Source organism: Octopus bimaculoides, chromosome 16, assembly GCF_046866305.1.
Source record: "Octopus bimaculoides isolate indiv1 chromosome 16, ASM4686630v1, whole genome shotgun sequence".
Classification (NCBI taxonomy): Eukaryota; Metazoa; Mollusca; class Cephalopoda; order Octopoda; family Octopodidae; genus Octopus; species Octopus bimaculoides.
In genome coordinates this window covers 28,982,805-29,003,644 of record NC_142943.1, presented here as the reverse complement: position 1 = coordinate 29,003,644, position 20,840 = coordinate 28,982,805, and the positions used below count along the sequence as shown (strand labels likewise).

Genomic DNA, 20,840 nt, shown 5'->3' with positions numbered 1-20,840 from the left:
GACAGACAGACAGCCATTCAGAATTTTGTCGTGTGCTAATGATTCTACCAGCTCACCACACTATATATATATATATATATTCATTCTTTTACTTATTTCGGTTATTTGACTGTGGCCATGTTGGAGCACTGACTTTAGGAGAACAAGCCAACCCCAGAACTTATTTTTTTATAAGCCTAGTACTTATTCTATGAGTCTCTTTTGAGGAATGCTAAGTTATGAAGATGTAAACATACCAACATCGGTTGTCAAGTGATGGTGGAGGGGGAGCAAACACAGACACACACACACATATATATATATACATGACAGGCTCCTTTCAGTTTCCATCTACCAAATCGGCTCACAAAGCTTTGGTAGAGGATACTTTAGATCACCCCGAAAGGATAAAAGGCAACGTCGACCTCGGCAGAATTTGGACTCGGAATGTAAAAACAGACGAAATACCTCTAAGCATTTCGCCCAGCGTGCTAACGTTTCTGCCAGCTCGCCGCCTTAGGAAGCAGAAAAATATTACAAGCAAAAAGAAAGAGGTTAGGAACAAATTTTGTATGAATATTTTTTCTGGTAAACAAAAGATACTACAAATATAATAATAGTCTTGGCTGACGAAAATGGGGGAACTAAATAAAAGAGAGGCCCTTATGATGGCAGCACAAAGCAAATGACTTGAAAAAAATTAAAGAAACAAAAGGGGCAGAAGCCAGGAAGATACTAGATGTCAGATGAGTGGTAAATTAGACAAAAGAGTCAGTCATTTACTATGAGAATGTAGCAAGATGACAAATATATACAAAAGATGACATGACAGAGTAGACTTAAAAATATGGATTCGAATCATCATCATCATCATCATCGTTTAACGTCCGCTTTCCATGCTAGCATGGGTTGGACGATTTGACTGAGGACTGGTGAAACCGGATGGCAACACCATGCTCCAGTCTGATTTGGCAGAGTTTCTACAGCTGGATGCCCTTCCTAACGCCAACCACTCAGAATGAGATTTAAAAACTTGTCTAATCATTAGTTAAAAACCAGTATTTAAAAATAACTGTTATATGATTCTGTGAGACTTTTCTGACCAAAAGGAACACGTGATAGAAGTACGGAAACCAGATATGATCACATTAGACAAAAAGGGAAAATATGAATGGTCACAGATTCTGCTACAGCCTAGTAAAATCTGTGAAAATAGAATCAAAACAAAAGCAAAAAAGATTAAAATGTCACGTTAAAACCAAGATGCCATGCAGTGGGACTGAACCCAGAAATATGTGGTCGGGAAGCAAGCCTCCTTAGCACACAGCTACACCTGCGCCTAAAATAATAATAATACGCCTGTGTATCTATATTAATTTTCCGTCTGCAACTTTCAAATATAATGAAATGCTATGCACACACACACACACTCTCTCTTACTTTTTCACTCTCTGTCTCTCATTTTACCTTTTCATCTTTAATTTCTCTTTTTTCAATCTTAATCTCGAGCATTTCAATATATTTTAATATATATTTAATATAAAAGTTACAGAAATTAATATTCAAATATATTAGCATGTTAATATCCTATCTAAGTGCAAGGTCTATCAATATCCTGTCACACAATGCTCAGTAAAAGCAGTAAACAGACTTTAGTAGTATGTAGGCTCTTTAACAATTAAACAGTCAGTAGTAAATTCCTGATCATTTTAGCTGGGCAACCAGAGAGGAAGACAGACCAGAAAGACACACCAACAGAGGTGCTCTAAGTATAAAGACTATGTGTGTATGTATGTGTGTGTGTATGTATATGTGTATGCATATATATACAAACACACACACACATGTACACATACACACATACAAGTACACACACACACACATATATATCATCATCATCATCATATATATATATATATATATAGTTGAAATTCATAGAAAAACAAACGACATAGACAGGTGTATGAACAACAAGCAGGTGTATTAGTTTGACACTCTGGGAAGTGAAAAAGTCTTTTATGTTTCGAGCCTATGCTCTTCATCAGAAAGGAATAAGAGAAAATAAACAGAGAGAGGATGAAAAAAAACTTGTAGATTTCAGCAGTTCCTGGTTTTAACCCTTTAGCATTTAAACTGGTTATATCATGTCCAAATATTCTGTTTTATATTGAAACTACGTGAGTTTGGCTTCTTACACCTACCCTACAATGTCATTCTAAAACTAAACAATCACATCATCCAAATCCTGAAGTTACAAGATAATGCAAGATTAATTGAAAACAATGTGAATAAATGAGGATTAAATTTGACAAGAGTAATCTGAATGCCAAAAGAATAAAATAAGTACCAGTTGATTACTGGGGTCAATGTAATCAACTTACGCCCTTCCCCCAAAATTACTGGCCTTGTGCCAAAATTTGAAACCATTATTATTATTATTATTAATAAACTCTTGATGATGAAGAGGCAAGTTTGTAGGAAGCAAATGTATTCCCTCCAGACCTTATAATAACTACAGTTAGGTTCCATAGAGTGAAGACCATTATTTTATACTGGAATATGAAGTCATCACAATTGATAATTAGCAACAATGACTTAATTTAACCCTTTCGTTACTATATTTCTGCTTAAGTACATTGTTATTTATTCTTTTTTTTTTTTACTTGTTTCAGTTATTTGACTGTGGCCATGCTGCAGCAGCACCTTTAGTCAAACAAATCGACCTCAGGACTTATTCTTTGTAAGCCTAGTACTTATTCTATCAGTCTCTTTTACCGAACTGCTAAGTTAAGATGTAAACACACTGTTGTGGCAATAGAAGAATGGACAAGCTGAACTCTTATAAAGAGTGGTGGTCGGTAGTAGTCGGAGGGAGCATTTTGGTAGTTTCACAAAGTACATCGTGTGAACACATTGAACACTCAGAAGAAGGTTTAATATAAAGTAAAGAAACAAAAGAACATAAAAGTGCACAAAATTTTGGTTGTAATCTTGAAGAAACAAAAAAAATCCTGGAAATGAATTTACCAGTAAATTAGAATAATAACTAATACAACAAAATAAAAGACAATTGTTCTTTTAATGCTTTTTTTTCTCTATAAATGTATTTATAAACAACTTCTGCAGATTTTGGGGTAACAAAGAGAAATCCAACGGGCTCCTTTATCATTCAATACAATCATAAATTACCCTGTTGTATTGACCCAAAAGTGAATTCAGTAACGTCAAAATATCAAAATTGAAAACAAAAAAAAATATTTTATGAAACTGTTAAAAGATAACTAAATGTCCTTAAAATAAATTATGCAAGGGTTTGTTAGTTATAAAAAACAGAAATGATTTCTATTTCTTTTCCAAATTCAACTAACAATCCTAAACTCTCCTCAGACCCCAATCTTGGAGTTCACAGATTTACAAGAGAAACTCACTTCTCAGCAGTTTAAAATGGAACTCACTAAAAGACCTGTTGTCTCAATGAATGCAGATTTAACAGCATCCACCAACTGACGTATCTACAAGCGTAGATCTTATCCTCTGTCCAACATTTATAAGAGAAAACCTGGATTCAGTTAATTCTTTGTGACAGAACTAGAAACAACCTACAGGTCTATTTTCAAATACAGACTATCTCAACAAAAAAATCAACAGCTAAACAAGTAAGTCTGCTGGTTCAAACTCCAGTTATTTCACTTGTAATACGTTGCTTGAATATTATTACAGAATTCAACCAAATTGTCATATTTCTGAATGACCAGAGCAAATTGATCAACAGGTAAGTTTGTGGTGAGTAGAGTAAAGAGGTGGCCAAACACCAGAGCATCCAGTTCTGTTGGTCTGCAAAGAGAAAAACAGAGAAAAAAAACAAAATTATTAAAAGTGATCCAACATTAAAATTTCATGTCTTAATTGAGGTCATGCTGAGGCAACTGCCTTGAAGAGTTTGTAGTAGAACAGTACCTATTTCTTTTTTTTTTTTTGTAAGTCTGATATTTATTCTATTGGTCTCTTTTGCTAAATTGCTAAGTTATGAGGATGTAAACAATCCAACACCCTTCAAGCAATTGGAGGGAGACAAACACAAAAACCTACATACATTGTCAACATCATTTAATGTCCACTTTCCATGCTGGCATGGGTTGGACGGTGTGACAGGAGCTGCACCAGGCTCCATTTGTCTGTTTTGGCTTGGTTTCTATGACTGGATACCCTTCCTAATGCCAACTATTTATTTTTAGAATGACAGTGTCGGGTAGGTGTGAGAGACCAGATCTGACCAGTTTGAACATAATACAGACTACTTAGGCCAGATATGACCAGTTCAAGCTCTAAAGAATTAAATGAATCCCCAGAAAGAATCAGTATGACATTGTGCCAAAGTCAACCTTTTGCATTACAATGCTTCCAATGTCCTAATAAACACTGTCTGTCCAGTTTCACTCATAAGGTTTGGGTCAAACTGCAGTTAGAAGAGAAGGCACTTGCCCAAAGTGCTCTGTGCAGTGGAATCAAACCTTGTCCTTAATCATTGCAAAGAAAACTTCTTAACCGTTTTACTGTGTCTCTTCAACACCCAAAGCATTATGTTTGACAGAATATTCTCAATCTGAATGTTCAAGGGTTAAAATTTTTAGCAACCCAGGTATTTCTTGAGTTACAACATAAAACAATGTTTTTTTTCTTTTCTCTTGGCCATAGTTGCTGTTCTCAGCACATCACTTGTTAGTTCTCTTATCTGCCATAACAAAGAATTAGTAATTGCTGTCGACTAGCAGCAAAAGTACAGCATAGCACAAGACTAAAACCACAGTTTCACCTTTAATAGATATGATGAGTAGATAAGAAAACTCTGAGAAAATATTTCACAAAATAGTGTCAGTGCAGGTGCATGCTGAGGAAAACGTTGGACAGTCGGGGGTTAGAATGTTAAAACTGACCTCAGAAAAGAAATGACATTCTCAAAGGAATTGGAAGAGAAGAGAACAATTAAAGAAAAACAGACAAAAATGTTGTAAAACGACATAACAGGTAACACAGTTGATGTTGGAGATTGTCTCCCCACCACCACCACCACCACCACTCCCACTATAAGCAGTGTATACATGTCCTCCTCTTCCATTCTGTCATATGGCTCCAGGGCAATATATATATACACACACACACATACTGTCATTCATGATGCTTGGCTTCTACTGGTATTATTATTGTACACGTTGATGTGACAACTAATTAATTATATAGCCAGTTCTGGGTTAATTTACAATAGTAATAAATACCAGTTGATAAACATGGTGTCAGTGTCTAAAATAATGAGGGAAAAATGTACTTTAAATAATTAAACACCTGAACATCCAAGCCATTGCTTTGAAACAAACTGGAAACTTTAGATTATGCTTTCAATCATAAATGGGATCGTTATCTATCTTTTTCACTAATTATGTGTGTGCGTGTGCAGGCATGTTTGTGTGGTTTAGTGGTTAGGGAATTCAGTTCACGATCGTAAGGTCGTGAGTTCAAATCCTGGCAGTGCGTTATGACCTTGAGCAAGACATTTTATTTCATGTTCTTCCAATCCATCCAACTGACAAAAAGGAGAGTTGTACCAGTAATTCAAAGGGGTCAGCCTTGTCACACTCTGTGTCACGCTGAATCTTCCTGAGAACTACATTAAGGGTAGACATTGTGCATTAATTTCACTTGTGCATTAATTTCACAAGCATGCAGTTCCATTGATTGGACCAACTGGAACCCTCACACCATAACCAACAGAATGCCAGAGTGGGGGGGGGGTAGATGCAGGCATGGCTGTGTAGTTAAAAAATCTGCTTCACAAGCACACTGTTTCAGGTTCAATCCCACAGTGCAGCAACTTTGACAAGTGCCTTCGACTGTAGCCCCAAAATGACCAATGCCTTATGAAAGAATTTGGTAAATGGAAACTATACAAAGCCCATCATGTACTTGTGTGTGTGTGTGTATGCAATTATGCATGTGCATGTATGCACATTGTGTTGTGTGTGCGCAGAATGAGTTACAAGCATAGACAGGGTACTTTTAGGGCATTGTTTTTGTTGTAAGGAGTGAGAAGAGCAAATCCCCAATCACTTTGGTCCCCTTCTTCCATTCTTGATATGATCAACAAAGATAACAGCACAGATCGCTTTCTTCCTTCAGTTTGTGATGCAAAGGCTCAGTACTTTTACAGCCCCACCTCCACCACCACCACCACCACCACCATTTCTAGTGTCATCTGTTTAAGACCAATGCAACAGCATTTTCATATGGCCTTACAAGCAATATTATTTTGTAATATATACGCATCTCATTACCTAAATAAGTTGTTGGAATGTAACATTACTTTTTAAGATTTTAAATGTAGAAATATTCAATAAAATAACTTGATTGAAGTTACAGGGATAGGAATCTATATTACTTCTGAAAGTATGGTTGCTGGAATAAAACCAAGATGATGGATGTTCAGAGAGCTGTTACTTCTTATAATAACAAAAGGTCTGTGTCTGTTAGACTGAAGGCAGACTGTATGATGCTTGTGTGCAAACAGTAAAGTTACAAGGTAGGGAGATGTGGGCCCTGAATGCAGAGGACTTGTGAAGGCTAGAGAGGAATAAAGCCAGTATGGTCCACTGGATGTGCAACATCGGTATGCATTTATGATAAAGTGCACATTTATTGAGAGGAAAACTGAGCACAAGAGTCATCAAATGTGGTGTGCAAAAGAGAAGATTACACTGAGATGGTCATGTGGAGCATCTAGACGAGAAGAGTTGTATCAAGAAATGCCAACTGCTAAATGTGGATGGAATTTGTGGAAGAGTGAAAGCCAACAAGACAAGGAATGATGTAGCACAAGCTGATCCCAAAATGTTGTGTCTCATGGAGGAGATGCCAAAGGACCAAGATGATTGATGAGTTGATGTGCTCAAGACCCAATCATCACAGCAAAAGTGAGGTCTTAAATCATTATGTCTATACACCCACTGGAGGCCCTCTCCTGCACCCAATTTATCCCCATCAATCCTTCCCCACTTTGCATCCTCCTAACCAAGGCACTATTAAACTACTGTATTCATATGAGAACAGAATCTGCACATATTTCATCCCCTTTTTTTTTTTTTGTACCTTTCTTCTCCCTGAAACCACTTCTCTCAACATCCTCCCTTCCCACTTTATTTCCAGTGAATCACCCCTTCCTGTGCCTTGTATCTATGGCCAGCTTTAACTGCTTGACTACTAAGCCTCTTGATGCACCAACGAAGTGAAGAGTATCTGCTAATCACACAACAAAAAAAATGAAAAGCAATAACTGAAACAGGGATATTTACTTGTCTCCAAAAAAGTATGTTTGATTTCCAAGTCTTTCAGACAAAACCTGACAACAAGTCTTTATCTGTTCGCACACCTGCAATAAAAAAATGTGATAAATATATTTTATTAAATGAAATATGAAATATTTATTTTGTGATACATAAAACACTATATATCGTAATATAACACAAACATGTTTGCACATTTGTCAATCTCCCATTTTTAAATATAGAATTAGAGAAAATACAAAAAAAAAAAAAAAACAGTATAATTTTTTTTAATTGATACTAATAAAAAGAACTAATCATACTAATGCATAAATTTATCATTAATTATTTCTGCATTTAATGAGAAACTTCAAAACTAACAGACAAACCAATTATGGAAAATGAAATGCAGAAATGAAAACTGTTCTACTTACCTCCTCAAAGGATTTGTTAAACCAACCAATGCTAGTTAACCGATTTTTAATCTCTGTGAACTTTTTCAAAGGTAATATCATATTAAGGGGCCAAGGATAACAAGCTCCATAACGAGGTTTAGTAATCTGAACAGAAAAATAAAATACATTTTATAAAATTATCATCATGATTTAATTATTCATAATTCTTTGCTCAGCTGGATGTATAACTTGTAAAGTGAGTACTAGCATACATTATGAAGTACTTATTTAATTTAACTTAATGAAAATCATACCCTTTGTGATTGGAACAAAACCATTCTCCAAATGATTAATTCTAGGAGAGAGAGAGGGGGGAAAGGGGAGACAACCCCATAATTTTAAATAAGCTGTAACGACTGAATCTGATCTTTTGTAATAAAAGTGAAATTTTTAGTCATTTAGAAAAAGATTTGTTCTCCTCGTCAAGGGTGTAATTTTGATAAATTTAAATTTCTCAGTGGCATACTCTACCAGATATACCAGTACCCACTTTACTATTAAATTTTAATACAACATCTCTACTTTTTCCCCCCTGCACACACTTTAATTAAGTTAGTATTTATGAATCATACTTCAAAACTGAAAATAAGACCACCCTTATATGATATAAGGGTGGGAATAACTAAGAAGAAGAGATGACAGTGATAGGGTGTCAAAGCCAGAACCCAAGGTGAGCATGAGAGAGGAGACAGACAGTGGATCAAGGTGGGGACAGAGAGTTACATAAGAGTGCGAGAAGAGAATACCGAATGGTTACAGATAGGGGTAGACATGAATATAGAGAGTGAAGAACAAGGGTGGAGGCACAGTTGAAGGGAAATATCAGTATGGAGAGGAGGGGGTTGGGATAAGGTGAGAGAGATAATGATTTTATCTTTCCAGAACAAAAATGAAAATCTGCCTGACTGGCTCCCTGTGCTGGTGGCATGTAAAAAGCACCATCGGAACATGGCCGATACCAGTGCCACCCGACTGGCTCCCGTGCTGGTGGTATGTAAACGGCACCCACTAACTACACTCTTGGAGTTTGGCATTAGGAAGGGCATCCAGCTGTAGAAACATCACCAGATCAGATTGGAGCCTGGTGTGGCCTCCTGGCTTGCCAGTCCCCAGTCAAACCGTCCAACCCATGCCAGCATGGAAAACGGACGTTAAACGATGATGATGACATCTTCTCAATATTGTGACCAAACAATCAATGTAGGAAATTTAAAACTCCAAAACAAATTTTGTTAAATGGTTTTACTTACTTCGTAATATACATCTTCATGGCACCATGATAAATACAGCTGAAAGAAAGAAAGAAAACTATATTCCAAATAACAAACCAACTTAATGCAGCGAAACTAAATTCAGAAACTGTGCTCAGACATGAAAATAAGATCTCCACTGCACTCCTTTTCACTCATCTACACCAACATCCTTCTCAAGTCTATTTACACACTGATTAAATCAGCCTTCAAAAACACTGGTGATTGTGCCACATAAAAAGTACTGGTGCCACCTATAAAGCACTAGTGCTCATGCACACCAACATTACACGTCCAGCTATATTCCTCACTATTTTAGTCATTTTTCTATGAATACATCAACAATATTTAGCAACTTTAGCACAATGAAAGCTAGAATATTAAATAACAGCATGGAAAAAAACGGACGTTAAATGATGATGAACAAGTAAGAAATCATTGATTAACATGAGAATTGAAGCAAAAATAAAAGACTGACCTCAGCATTAATAAGAATGCTCTCCACGAGGGCCATGTAAGCTCTCATTTCAGATTGTTGAGAGTCAGATAAATGATTGCTGATGTGGAACCCCTGTGAAATTAGAAAGAGACACGATACAATTAAAAACAGCAACAGCAGTAGTTTAACTTGAGTGCGATGAAATAAGAGAGAAATAAGAGATGAAATTGTTTGCCGTTTTATCTGTCAAAGTTATAAATTCAACGATAATCTGAAGTGAACCATTTTGTCAGTCATTTGTTATTGACAAAAAGGAAATCAGTAATAAACTAAAAGTGTTTCAATAAACTGATATTTCTCTTTTTCTGTAAAATTGCTTTCAGCCTAAATAAGAAATCATTAACTTGTTAAAGGCCATAATTCAACTTTAAATATTACTTATAAATGTTTACGGTTTCTCATCTTCTAAGGACTCTTTGAGTATATTTATCTCGTTATATTGTTTATTTTATTTGCTCTCAAAGAATACTGGAAATATGAAGTAACAAAAGAAACACAAAAGACTCTATAATATTTCTAGCAAATTTAAAAAGCACCATTCGAGTGTGGTCAATGCCAGTGCCTCCTGACTGGCTTCCGTGCCAGTGGCACATAAAAAGCACCATTCAAGCGTGGCTGATGCCAGTACTGCCTGACTGGCCCTCGTGCCAGTGGCATGTAAAAAGCATCCACTACACTCTCAGAGTGGTTGGTGTTAGGAATGGTATCCAGCTGTAGAAACACTGCCAGATCAGATTGGAGGCTGGTGCAGCTTTCTGGCTAACCAGCCCTCAAATTGTCCAACCCATGCCAGGATGGAAAGCAGACATTAAACAACGATGATGATGAGAAGGATTTCCCAAAAATGAGACATTGACCATTAATGAGGTAATACAATAAACTACCTCAGTCAATTTCAAAAAACCATTTGCCTGAAAAGAAGGTGAGCAGGCCACCATGACTAAAATGCAATTAAAGCATTCAAAAATGTCATATTCATCTACACTGGACCCTCCCGCTCACCCCCCTCCCCACCTAACATGCTCTAGCTTCACCCTGCTGTACTCCCAGCCAGCACTCTCACTCCTCCAGGTCACCTCTATGGCCACAAATACATCTACACTTACCTTTATTTCATCACTCACTCTTACCTTTGTTCACCTCTACTATTGCTAAAATTATCACTTCACCCCCAAATATCCCAGCTTTTCCCCCCATCATGCTCTTTCCCCTTCTACCTTTTCACCTATTCTGTTAATTAGTCATGTACAAACCTTGGTGTTAACGAATGCAATAATTGGGTCCATTTCAGAGATCAGGAATGGTCCTACTTTGATAAATGGTATTTTACCTGAAGTAGGAAAAAAATTCAATCAATTCTAAATACCAAAATCAAACATTTCAAATAAATACAAAGACTATGAAGAAGAAAAAGAAGAAGAAGAAGAAATGCTCTTCACAATTTCTCTTTGTCTTTCTCACCGGAAGGAGACATTTCCTCAGCATTGACACGCAGTTCTAGGTTAAAATTCAACCCACACATTTTTAGAAATGTCTTCACACTCAGACAGTTAGCAGAATCAGTCAGCAATATCTGCTCCTCTGAAACAAAACAAATAAAACACCAGTGAAATAATATTTCAGAAACAAAAATATAATCAAAAGCATTCATTTTTATTATTGTTTTCAATGAAATTATTTGAAACATCATACAACATGAGAACCAAATAATTCACTACGCAAAAACATATCTAATATTTTAAATACTTTGATAAATCATGTGATGGATATATATATATAGATATATATATATATATATATATATATATATATATATATATATATATATATATATATATATATATATATTAGCTTAAAGACAGACCATTTCATCTTGAAAGCAGTTGTTGCATTAACCCCTTAGCATTTCAACCAGCCCAAACATTCTACTTGTTTTATGTTCCAACCAGCCAAATCTGGCTTCTTACACCTACCCAACAACATCATTTTAAAATTAAACAACCACATTCTTGGTGTCCGACAAAATCAAAAGAAATTAGTATTCCAGAATCAATTCAACAAGACTTTGCATTTGTTGTTCTGAAGCAGTTAATGGGAAATGAAAATTTTTTTACTAACTTTCATAAGGTTGGTAAAGGGCTGCATCATCAGGCCAAGGGACGGAAGCTGTGGAGAAAATGAAAAAAAAGAAAAAACAGAAAATATATCAATTTCATATGTACATCATCATTTAATATCCGCTTTCCATGCTGGCATGGGTTGGACGGTTTGACTGGGGACTGGCAAGCCAGGAGGCCACACCAGGTTCTAATCTGATCTGGCACTGTTTCTACAGCTGGATGCCCTTCCTAACGCCAACCACTCCGAGAGTGTCAGTGGGTGCTTTTTACATGCCACCAGCACGGGAGCCAGTCAGATGGCACTGGCACTGGCCACGTCTGGATGGGGCTTTTTACATGCTACCAGCACAGGTGCCAGTTGGGGTAGGAGGGCTGGCAGCGACCAAGTTCGGAAGGTGCTTTTCCATGCTAGCATGTACGTGTGTATATATATATATATGTGTGCTTGTGTGTGTGTGTGTGCAAACGTTCATGTGTCCATGTGCTTGTTTTCACATGTGCTTCTCCGAAAATCCCACAGCTACGGCAGTGACAATGCTGTCATCTCCAACTTTACACTTTTAAACAGGTAAGGGTTGGCAACAGGAAAGATACCCAGCTGTAAAACTGTCTCAATGATATTTTTTCTAACCCTTGCAAACATGACAAATGGACATAAAAATGAAGGAACAAAGATACATATAAGTATAATTTTGTATGAAGCTCTCTCCTTTCTTCTGTCTTTAAATAAAGCATTATAGATTGATGAAAATTTGATTTGGTAATCACTCAGAACATGTCCTCACCAGCACTGTCATCTCTCTTGTCAAAGTGCTTTCTCAACTTATTTCTAATTCACCTTTCATATCTAGTGTAAAATATATCCAACTCATTTCACTTCAGTCTTTCTTGCATCATCACATTCCTTCTCTATGCTTGTTTACAGACTGTCCTGCAATCTGAGAGAAACTCTTACTTCACAAAAACGATATTGGCTTCTTCAGTTTCTTCCATTCATTTTAGCGTGCAGTCTACCTAGCCATTTACACTTTAGCATGCAGTCTAACCCCAGCCTAGATCAGGTCATTTCACAATATAGCCTATGGATATTGTAGTGGTCTGCACTCTAAAGGAGCACCTTTTTTTCCCCCGTTTCCTTTAACAAGTTAGTCAGAGAAGAAAGAACAGTACCCATGTCCTTCCTATTGGGTTGGCGAGACTGAACCAGCCGATGCATCACCAGAACATCTCCAGGGAAAACAAAGGTAAAAAAAGAGGCAAGGAATCTGGTTGGAATGCTTGCAACAGATTGAATTCCTCTGAAGACAGCCAAGTACTTAATTAGTGCTAATTAGAGCACCTTGGTAACAATTGTTATCAACTGCATCTAATGAAGTGTCTGCATAGCCTATTACTGACAATTTCCTAGACATTTATTTGAAACCTGCTTTTTCTGTAAGCTTAAAACAGAGACTCCTCTACATCTCCTCTGTATACATCGTTTTCTCGATATTTTAATTGATTCCATCTTGCTGCAGCATGTTCAATGTTGTCCTTTTATAAACAACTAGCAGAAATACCCGGCTTTGCCCGGGTTAAAGAGAATAATGAAATCTAAAAACGCCGTCTAGACTACGCAACCCTCAACTGTTAGTAGCTACAATACCATATTTCTACATTAATAACTCTCCAATCCATGCCAGCATGGAACATAGACATTAAGTGGAATGCCAGTCTCTCATCTAGGAGAGCCTTGAAATCAATGTTACCAACTGGGGACTATGTGTGTCGTAGTGATAATAAAAAGACCCAAAGGAAGTCTGCAACGAAATAATTTTACTCAACACTTTGCAAGTGAATCAGTGGAGGCAAAGATGCGTCTCATTTACTTGACAATTTATGTACCACATTGCAGAAATCACAATGAAAGTATATCTGAAAGGGTAGTCTTACACTGTTGTACCGTTGAATTACAAATAATGCTCATCTGTTATGTTCGGGTTAAAATTTCATCAACATAAAAAATATATGAATTTTCATGGGAGTTATGTCCGTTATACATAGAATGTAATTTCCAAATTTCATAAAGATCCGTTCAGTACTTTTGACGTAGTTTTGGATAAGAAAACAAATGACTAATGTGTGTGTTTGTGTGCATGTGTTTGTGTGTGATGGGTGTATATATGTATAGATATCTGTATGCATGTATATATATGTATGTATGTGTACATATTACATGTACATCTATATATATATATATATATATATATATATATATACACATCTACACGTGTATACATATACATGTATGCATATAGATCTATATCTATATATATATATCTATGCATATACGTGTACATATACATGTATATGTATACATATACATCTCTTTCTCTCTCTCTGAAAGTATCTGTCATTACAGTATCGAAATGTGATTTTTCAGTTTGTGGAATAACGTGTACATATACATCTATATGTATACATATACATCTCTCTCTTTCTCTGAAAGTATCTGTCATTACAGTATCGAAATGTGATTGTTTCAGTTAGTAGAATAGTTTCATTTTTAAAGTGAAAGTATTTGACATGAGTGTTTTTGTTTCACTTTTGACACGTAATACTTAAATAGTGGAGGAGATATTATGTTACTGTGGGCTCGAACTCTGCAAGAAGTTAAAATTTTTTTTTACTAAAACACAACTGGAACCCTAAGTAAGGCATCTGTAAAATTTGAATGAAATTGGTTGCGTAGTTCTCGAGTTTTAGGGATTCACACAGACAGACAGACAGACACACATTCTCATTTTTATATATATAGATGTGGTGTTTCTGTCGCAACTTGTAAAACAACGGTAATTAAACAAAAAGGCACTGACGTTTAAATTGACTTATATAACACGCTATTTGAATATCTTTCGTCATCCTAGTAATATTTGAAAAAAAAAAGGAAATGGGTTGATAAGGGATTGACCAGTATCCAAGAATACCCGCTAATTAAAATGCAAAAATAAAAAATTGTTTAATCCGAATTCAGCAAACCTACGTTCACGGGCATTCAGTTATAACCATCTTTGAGGTTGAGGAGAAGGTATTGGCGGTAATCTTCCAGTTTCGAGAGGTTAAAAAAGTAAATAAAATACAAGGGAAATAACTGAACGTCTTACCAGTATTATCCGTACTACTTTGTTTATAAATAAATCACGTGATTTGATTGACGTTAACTGTTTATATATAAATCACACACGTGATTGAATATCATAGTTTCTTATGAGACATTGAAAATGCCTCGTGGAAGACCGGCTGCACAACATCTAACCCTAACCCTAAACTTCTATAAAAAAAAATTCCGTCGCATGCTGTTTTAGAGAAAAAGTAGTACGGATAATACTGGTAAGTCGTTCAGTTATTTCCCTTGAATTGAATATTTTTATTTATTTCTTTTACCTCTCGAAACTGGAAGATTACCGTATTGGCTACCATCTCTACTAGGGCGAGCGACCATGTAGGGGCTGAGTAGCTTGAGAGGTTCCACTGCGTTGGCATGTCGTGAGAACTAAAAATAGCGTCAGAGGAGAAACGTTGACCTAGTATTCACCTCTAAAACAGCAGGAACAATAAACACACAAACCGTAATCCAATTGATTAAATTAATCAATGTATAACTTCAATAAATCCTTGTTATATAAAAACACTCACCTCCAATTTCGGCCTGGACAACCTCCACAACCAACGAAGACATGACGAGATGAACTCAACCGCAGGAAGTGAATTTCGTACGAGAAACTTAACGGTGTAAAGGCAAATAATTATCCGCTTTTGTATTTTACCGAACAGTTTAATGTTATAATTTGTGTTGGGTTCTTTTTTTTTTTATTACATTCTTATTACTTTTTCTGCAAGTTTAAATATAATTTCTACAGCGATTGAGTTAGACTTTGAGGTTTCATTTCTTTGGTTACATAATGTCGATTTATAACCTGTATTTTGTGTCCAAGTTGTACCTTTATCGAGAGAAGTTTCCTCCAATTTAAAAAAAAGAAAAACTAAGACATCTTCCTTCAATTTTCTCAAAGTTGTTTCTTTTAGTTAAGAACACACCGAGGATGAGTTTATAAATCCAGAAATATTTGGAACCATACAGAAATTTGTTTTCCTAAGGTTGACGAATGCAAATGAAATGCTTCTATAATACTATCAAATATATCATATCCATCAGTTTTGTTATGAGGCGAAATTAATTTCGCATTTCGACAACTCGATATTTGAACGGGAAATAATTTCATTTATGAAAGACGCATTTAGATTTTAAAATGAACGTATTTGCGAAAACGGTAACATTCATTTTAAAATGAAAGCCGAAGATTTATAGATCATCTTTGGAGTATAGAAAGCGCCGTATATATTTTTGTTTTGTAACAAACAAAACTATTTAATAATTTTCAAAATATTCTTTAATTTGTCGATCAATCTTTTAGGATTGCGTTCTTCAAGGGAGGTAACTTTGTAAGAATTCTTGAAACGTCTTTTAACTTCAAGACACCCTTGCCGCTTTCTCCTTTTTAAACAAGATGTAGAAGACCAAGTTTATTGATTCGTTTCTATGATTTCTTTACCTTTAAACTTGGTTGATTCTGCCAAGCCTTTTTAATTACATTGAAGGAAAGGAGCGAGTCTTTTGAATTCTCTATTGAAATTATATATATTTACAAATAAGAGTAATTTTGGTCAGAAGCTGTAGATGCAATGGATTATTAAGGAAATTGGAGGTAAATTTTCAAAAATTATAGAATACTGGACGTCAATAATCTGGAATTGTTATTTGTAACCATTTCATCTGTCATTCTAAATTAGGTTTTCCAATCATGGGTTTGACAAAGAGATCCACACTCAGTCCCAAACCTTTCACTTTGGCCTTTGAGAGTTTAGTACCTTGACAACGCTTGTATTAGTGGTGATCCTACCAAGTGCTGAAACTCTGCTCAACAACTTATGTATAAACTATATGGTCTCTGACCAAAGGTGGATAAAGCCAGGTTAATACGCACAAAAACATAGCAGAGTACTTCATGAGTTTTATTTTCCCTCAAAAGTAATTACTCTTCAGGGTGACACGTAAAAGCACCCACTACACTCTCTGAGTGGTTGGCGTTAGGAAGGGCATCCAGCTGTAGAAACTGCCAAATTAGATTGGAGCCTGGTGTTGCCATCCGGTTTCACCAGTCCTCAGTCAAATCGTCCAACCCATGCTAGCATGGAAAGCAGACGTTAAACGATGATGATGATGAGTACCATTAATTGGTTCCAACTTTCGGCACAAGGCCAGCAGTTTCAGGGAAGAGGGTACACTGGTCACATCGACCCCAGTGTGCAACTGGTACTTATTTTATCAACCCTGAAAAGATGAACAGCAAAATGGACCCTGGCAGAATTTGAACTCACAACATAAAGATGAACAAATGCTATTTAGCATTTTGCTTAGCCTACTAACGATTCTGCCAACTCACCACCTTATGAATACCATTAACTGGCTCTTGCACTCTAATAACTATCTCAGCAAAGATACAAAATTTGTTATTCTTAGGAATATTGGTGATGCATAACAGCAACAAACTTTCTTATTTGTTCCTAAAAATCGTCTTTGATTCTAAACTTGATTTATATCTTTTAAGAAACAGTCTTACATTTAATTCAGCATGGAAAGTATGCAATGGTGAAGACCCCATGATGGAAGTTTGCCTTAGTTGTATCCCCTCCACCTCCCCTTCAGCCTACTTATCTTATAAGTCATCAAGTTTGCTCCTCACTGTCAATAATGTTATATTCTCCTCTACTGACCTCAAAAAGGTCGTCCCTTGGACTGTCTTTGCACTTCAAGTTGACAACACTGAATGCAGCATTACAGCACCTATTTCAGACAATGTGACAAGAATCTGCTTTGACCTTCACTAAGCAGTCCCTCTCCTGAGAGGAACTGGATGTAGCGATCCCAAAGGAAGACTCTCATCCTTGATTCATCAACCTTTCTGCTATTATCCAATCAATTGTTGAATCCAAGCTCTACTATTAGCCTAAAACACTCCTGAACCTGCTTCGTCCAATTGCTATGCATCCAGTCTTATTCTTTGGGACGAACTGTTTTTCATCATCATTATCACCATCGTTTGATATCTGCCTTCCATACTGGCATGGGTGGTATGGTTTGACAGGAGCCAGCCAGGCTGAAGCCTGCACCAGACTTCTGTGACTGTTTTGGCATGATTTTTACAGCTGGATGTCCTTCCCAACGCCAACCACCCAGCAGAGTTTCCGTAACAAAAATTTCTGCATAGCTTTCACAGTACCCTATGCTACAACTGGATGTCTTGCTTCATCGGTCTCAAAAATTCCACCCAGTATAGAGCAGAAGAGATATGTAACAGGTTGTCTGACAACACCGAATGGCAAAAGGATACTTTCTGTTGGATACAGTGACTTGTTAATTTGATTTTATTTATTTATGTCCTTATTACCTTATGATTACAGATTTACTTGACATGACTGTGTTAGACTGATTTCTTCTAAGACTCTGACAGTAAAAGGAGACCAACAGAATAAATAACAGATTTAAAGCAAGTCATGGGGTTGATTTGTCCAACTAAACCCTTTGAGGCAGTGCTCCAGCCAGGCCACAGTCCAATGAGTGAAACAAAGATGTTGGATGTGCAATATAACTTACATCAGTGATAGAATAAAAGTGAACTGAAAGAATGAGTGGATCTTAAAATGTGTGTGCAGAAACAGCTGGGGCAGTAAGGATGAGAAGCAAACAATGTCTCAAATATTACAAGAATACATTCAAGGAATAAGACCAAAGTTAATTATCAAAAGGATGATTTCAAAGAATGAAATAAAACAGAAAGCATGAGAATTATTTGGTTTAATAGAAAAATTTACAAATTTTAAAATAATTTAAACTAAGAGATAATTTGTTTTGTTTCCTGATTAAGATCTGTTTTGTGATTTTCACTCAAATTATCCTCTATTTCTGTATCAGGTTCTGTCTTTTGTTTGGATTTTGTGGTGTCTGATGCAGTCTGTGGATTTTCTCGTGTTGCCACTGGAAGCAAATCACCCCATTTACAACAAGATGCACATTTATAAGCTTCCCTGAAAGTAAAAGAATTTTATTATTAAAGCATAAGAAAAAGAAGTTTAAAATAAGATTGTGTAAAAAAAAAAAAAAAAAAGAAAATTACAGGTGTACAGACACCTTAACGATCATTGAAGAAATTAATAATGTTATGTCATATTGGTTCTAAATTTTGGTAAAAGGCCAGCAATTTCGAGGGATTACATCAACCTCAGCATGCAACTGGTACTTATTTTATTGAACCTGAAAAGATGAAAAGCAAAGGTGACCTTGGCAGAATTTGAACTGAGAATGTAAAGACAAATGAAATGCTTCTAAGAATTTCACCCAGAGTGCTAATGATTCTGCCAGTTCACCACCTTAAAAGATATACTAATAAGAACATGTCATTTTGGTGTATTACGCTTTTGAAAACAATCACAAGGCTTATGTTTTTTGTTCATACCATCCTGTTCTGTAATTCATAACAATAAAATAGACAGGAATCTTGAAACATGGAACTCAGAGCAGTAATAAAATTGCTTTTATCTGCAAAACTAATAAATTGTTCCAACACCAAAGTTTTAGATGTGTTGAGTGAAAATTGTTCAACTCTTCAGAATTTATTGAAATTTCAGAATTTGAACAAATATAATCAAGATGGGCAAAATTTTACAATGGCACAATATGAATAATTCCAAAACTTGGCACATAGCCACACATTTTAGGAGACATGGTCCCTTCAATATAATCAACTTGATTATTCCAAAAAATAAAATCCAAGTTCATTCTTGGAATGATTGAACTAAAGGGACAGAACAACAGGCATTTTGTCTAACTGATTCTGTTGTCATTCACTGTTGTCAATGGCAACATAATGATTTCAGATATCTTGGAACAAAATAACCATTTCAAATTTCAAGCACAATGCCAGCAAAATTTAGGGGACCCTGAAAGGATGAAAGGCAAAGTGGATCTCAGCAGCATTTGAACTCAGAATGTAAAAAGAAGCAAAATGCCAGTAAGCATTTTGTCCAACTAACGATTCTGCCAGCTTGCCATTTTATCTAGGAACATCATGAAAAAGAGACTTCAGTTGAGGACTTCCTAAACTAATAGATGAATATAATTTTTACCACTTTAAATGATGACTGTGAAATCATTCAACTGAAATCTCTCTGCTCTCCAACCAGCCCCAATGAAGGTAGGTATTTGTGCCCACAACTACATGGGTGTTTAAAAAAACATTAGTGAAACACACTGTACATACTGATACCAAGTCATATTTGGTTGTGAGAGACAAACACATATATTAAATCAATGACTTACTTTCCATGTTTCTTCACTGTAAGGAAAGAATGTTCAATTTCTCCATTTGGACAACAAGTTTTTAAATGTATATGTTTTGAATGTTTACGAGGGGTCTGTAGAACTCGAGGCCAGTTGGTACCTAAAACTTGAAGAACAACAAAAATAGAACCTGAATTAATTAGAAAAATTACCTCAAGTAAGCTAATAAATTCTCTTTTTTTCTGAGCACATATGAATGTCTGTTTATGTGTCCACATTTGATTAGGTGCACGCACATACAGATATATTTATATATATCCCTATACATACACTAATAAATGCATATATACCTCACATGTTCACAAATACATATAAATACTTTACTTTGTTATTCATATTTGTGTGTATATGTTGTACACATAGGCAGAGGCATGGCTTGCTTCCCAACCACATGGTTCTGAGTTCAGTTCCACTGCGTGGCACCTTGGGCAAGTGTCTTCTACTATAGCCTTGAGCTAACCAAAACTTTAGGAGTGGATTTGGTAGACAGAAACTGAAAGAATCTCATTGTGTGTGTGTGTGTGTGCCTTTGCATCTGTGCTTGTCCCCCCACCACCACTTTATAACCAGTATTGGTTTGTTTACATCCCCACAACTTAGTGGTTCAGCAAGAGACCAACAGAATAAGCACAGGCTTATAAACAAAAGTATAGGGGTCAATTCGTTCAACTAAAAATCCTTCAAGGCGGTGCCCCAGCATGGTCGCAGTCTAATGACTGAAACAAGTAAAAGATAAACGGAACATACATATGACTGAGAGATTAGTTAAACCAGTTAAAATGCTGTTTGT

The 20,840-nt window shown here is 36.0% G+C and overlaps 2 protein-coding genes and 1 long non-coding RNA gene across 3 annotated transcripts in view; 1 reads left to right on the top strand and 2 right to left on the bottom strand.

The window, feature by feature from the left end:
- Positions 1-3,039: 3,039 nt before the first annotated feature.
- On the bottom strand, positions 3,040-16,085 carry LOC106878396 (metaxin-2). Its single transcript, XM_014927591.3, has 9 exons — positions 15,289-16,085; positions 11,612-11,659; positions 10,955-11,074; positions 10,747-10,823; positions 9,473-9,565; positions 8,995-9,033; positions 7,724-7,849; positions 7,320-7,396; positions 3,040-3,813 (listed from the first exon to the last, which is right to left on the bottom strand). The coding sequence occupies exons 1-9, from the start codon at positions 15,329-15,331 to the stop codon at positions 3,666-3,668; spliced, it is 771 nt and encodes a 256-aa protein (XP_014783077.1). The 5' UTR covers positions 15,332-16,085; the 3' UTR covers positions 3,040-3,665.
- Positions 14,844-20,241, top strand: LOC128249721 (uncharacterized). Its single transcript, XR_008265831.2, has 2 exons — positions 14,844-14,982; positions 18,626-20,241. It is a non-coding gene; the product is annotated as an uncharacterized LOC128249721 (long non-coding RNA).
- The window catches only part of LOC106878395 (ribosome assembly protein METTL17, mitochondrial), a 19,717-nt gene continuing 17,368 nt past the window's right edge, over positions 18,492-20,840 (bottom strand). Inside the window, exons 15-16 of the mRNA XM_089364293.1 lie at positions 20,030-20,156; positions 18,492-18,738 (exon numbers count right to left, since the gene is read on the bottom strand). Coding sequence (XP_089220419.1) covers positions 18,546-18,738; positions 20,030-20,156 — 320 coding nt within the window. The 3' untranslated portion in view covers positions 18,492-18,545. The remainder of the gene's footprint in view (positions 18,739-20,029; positions 20,157-20,840) is intronic.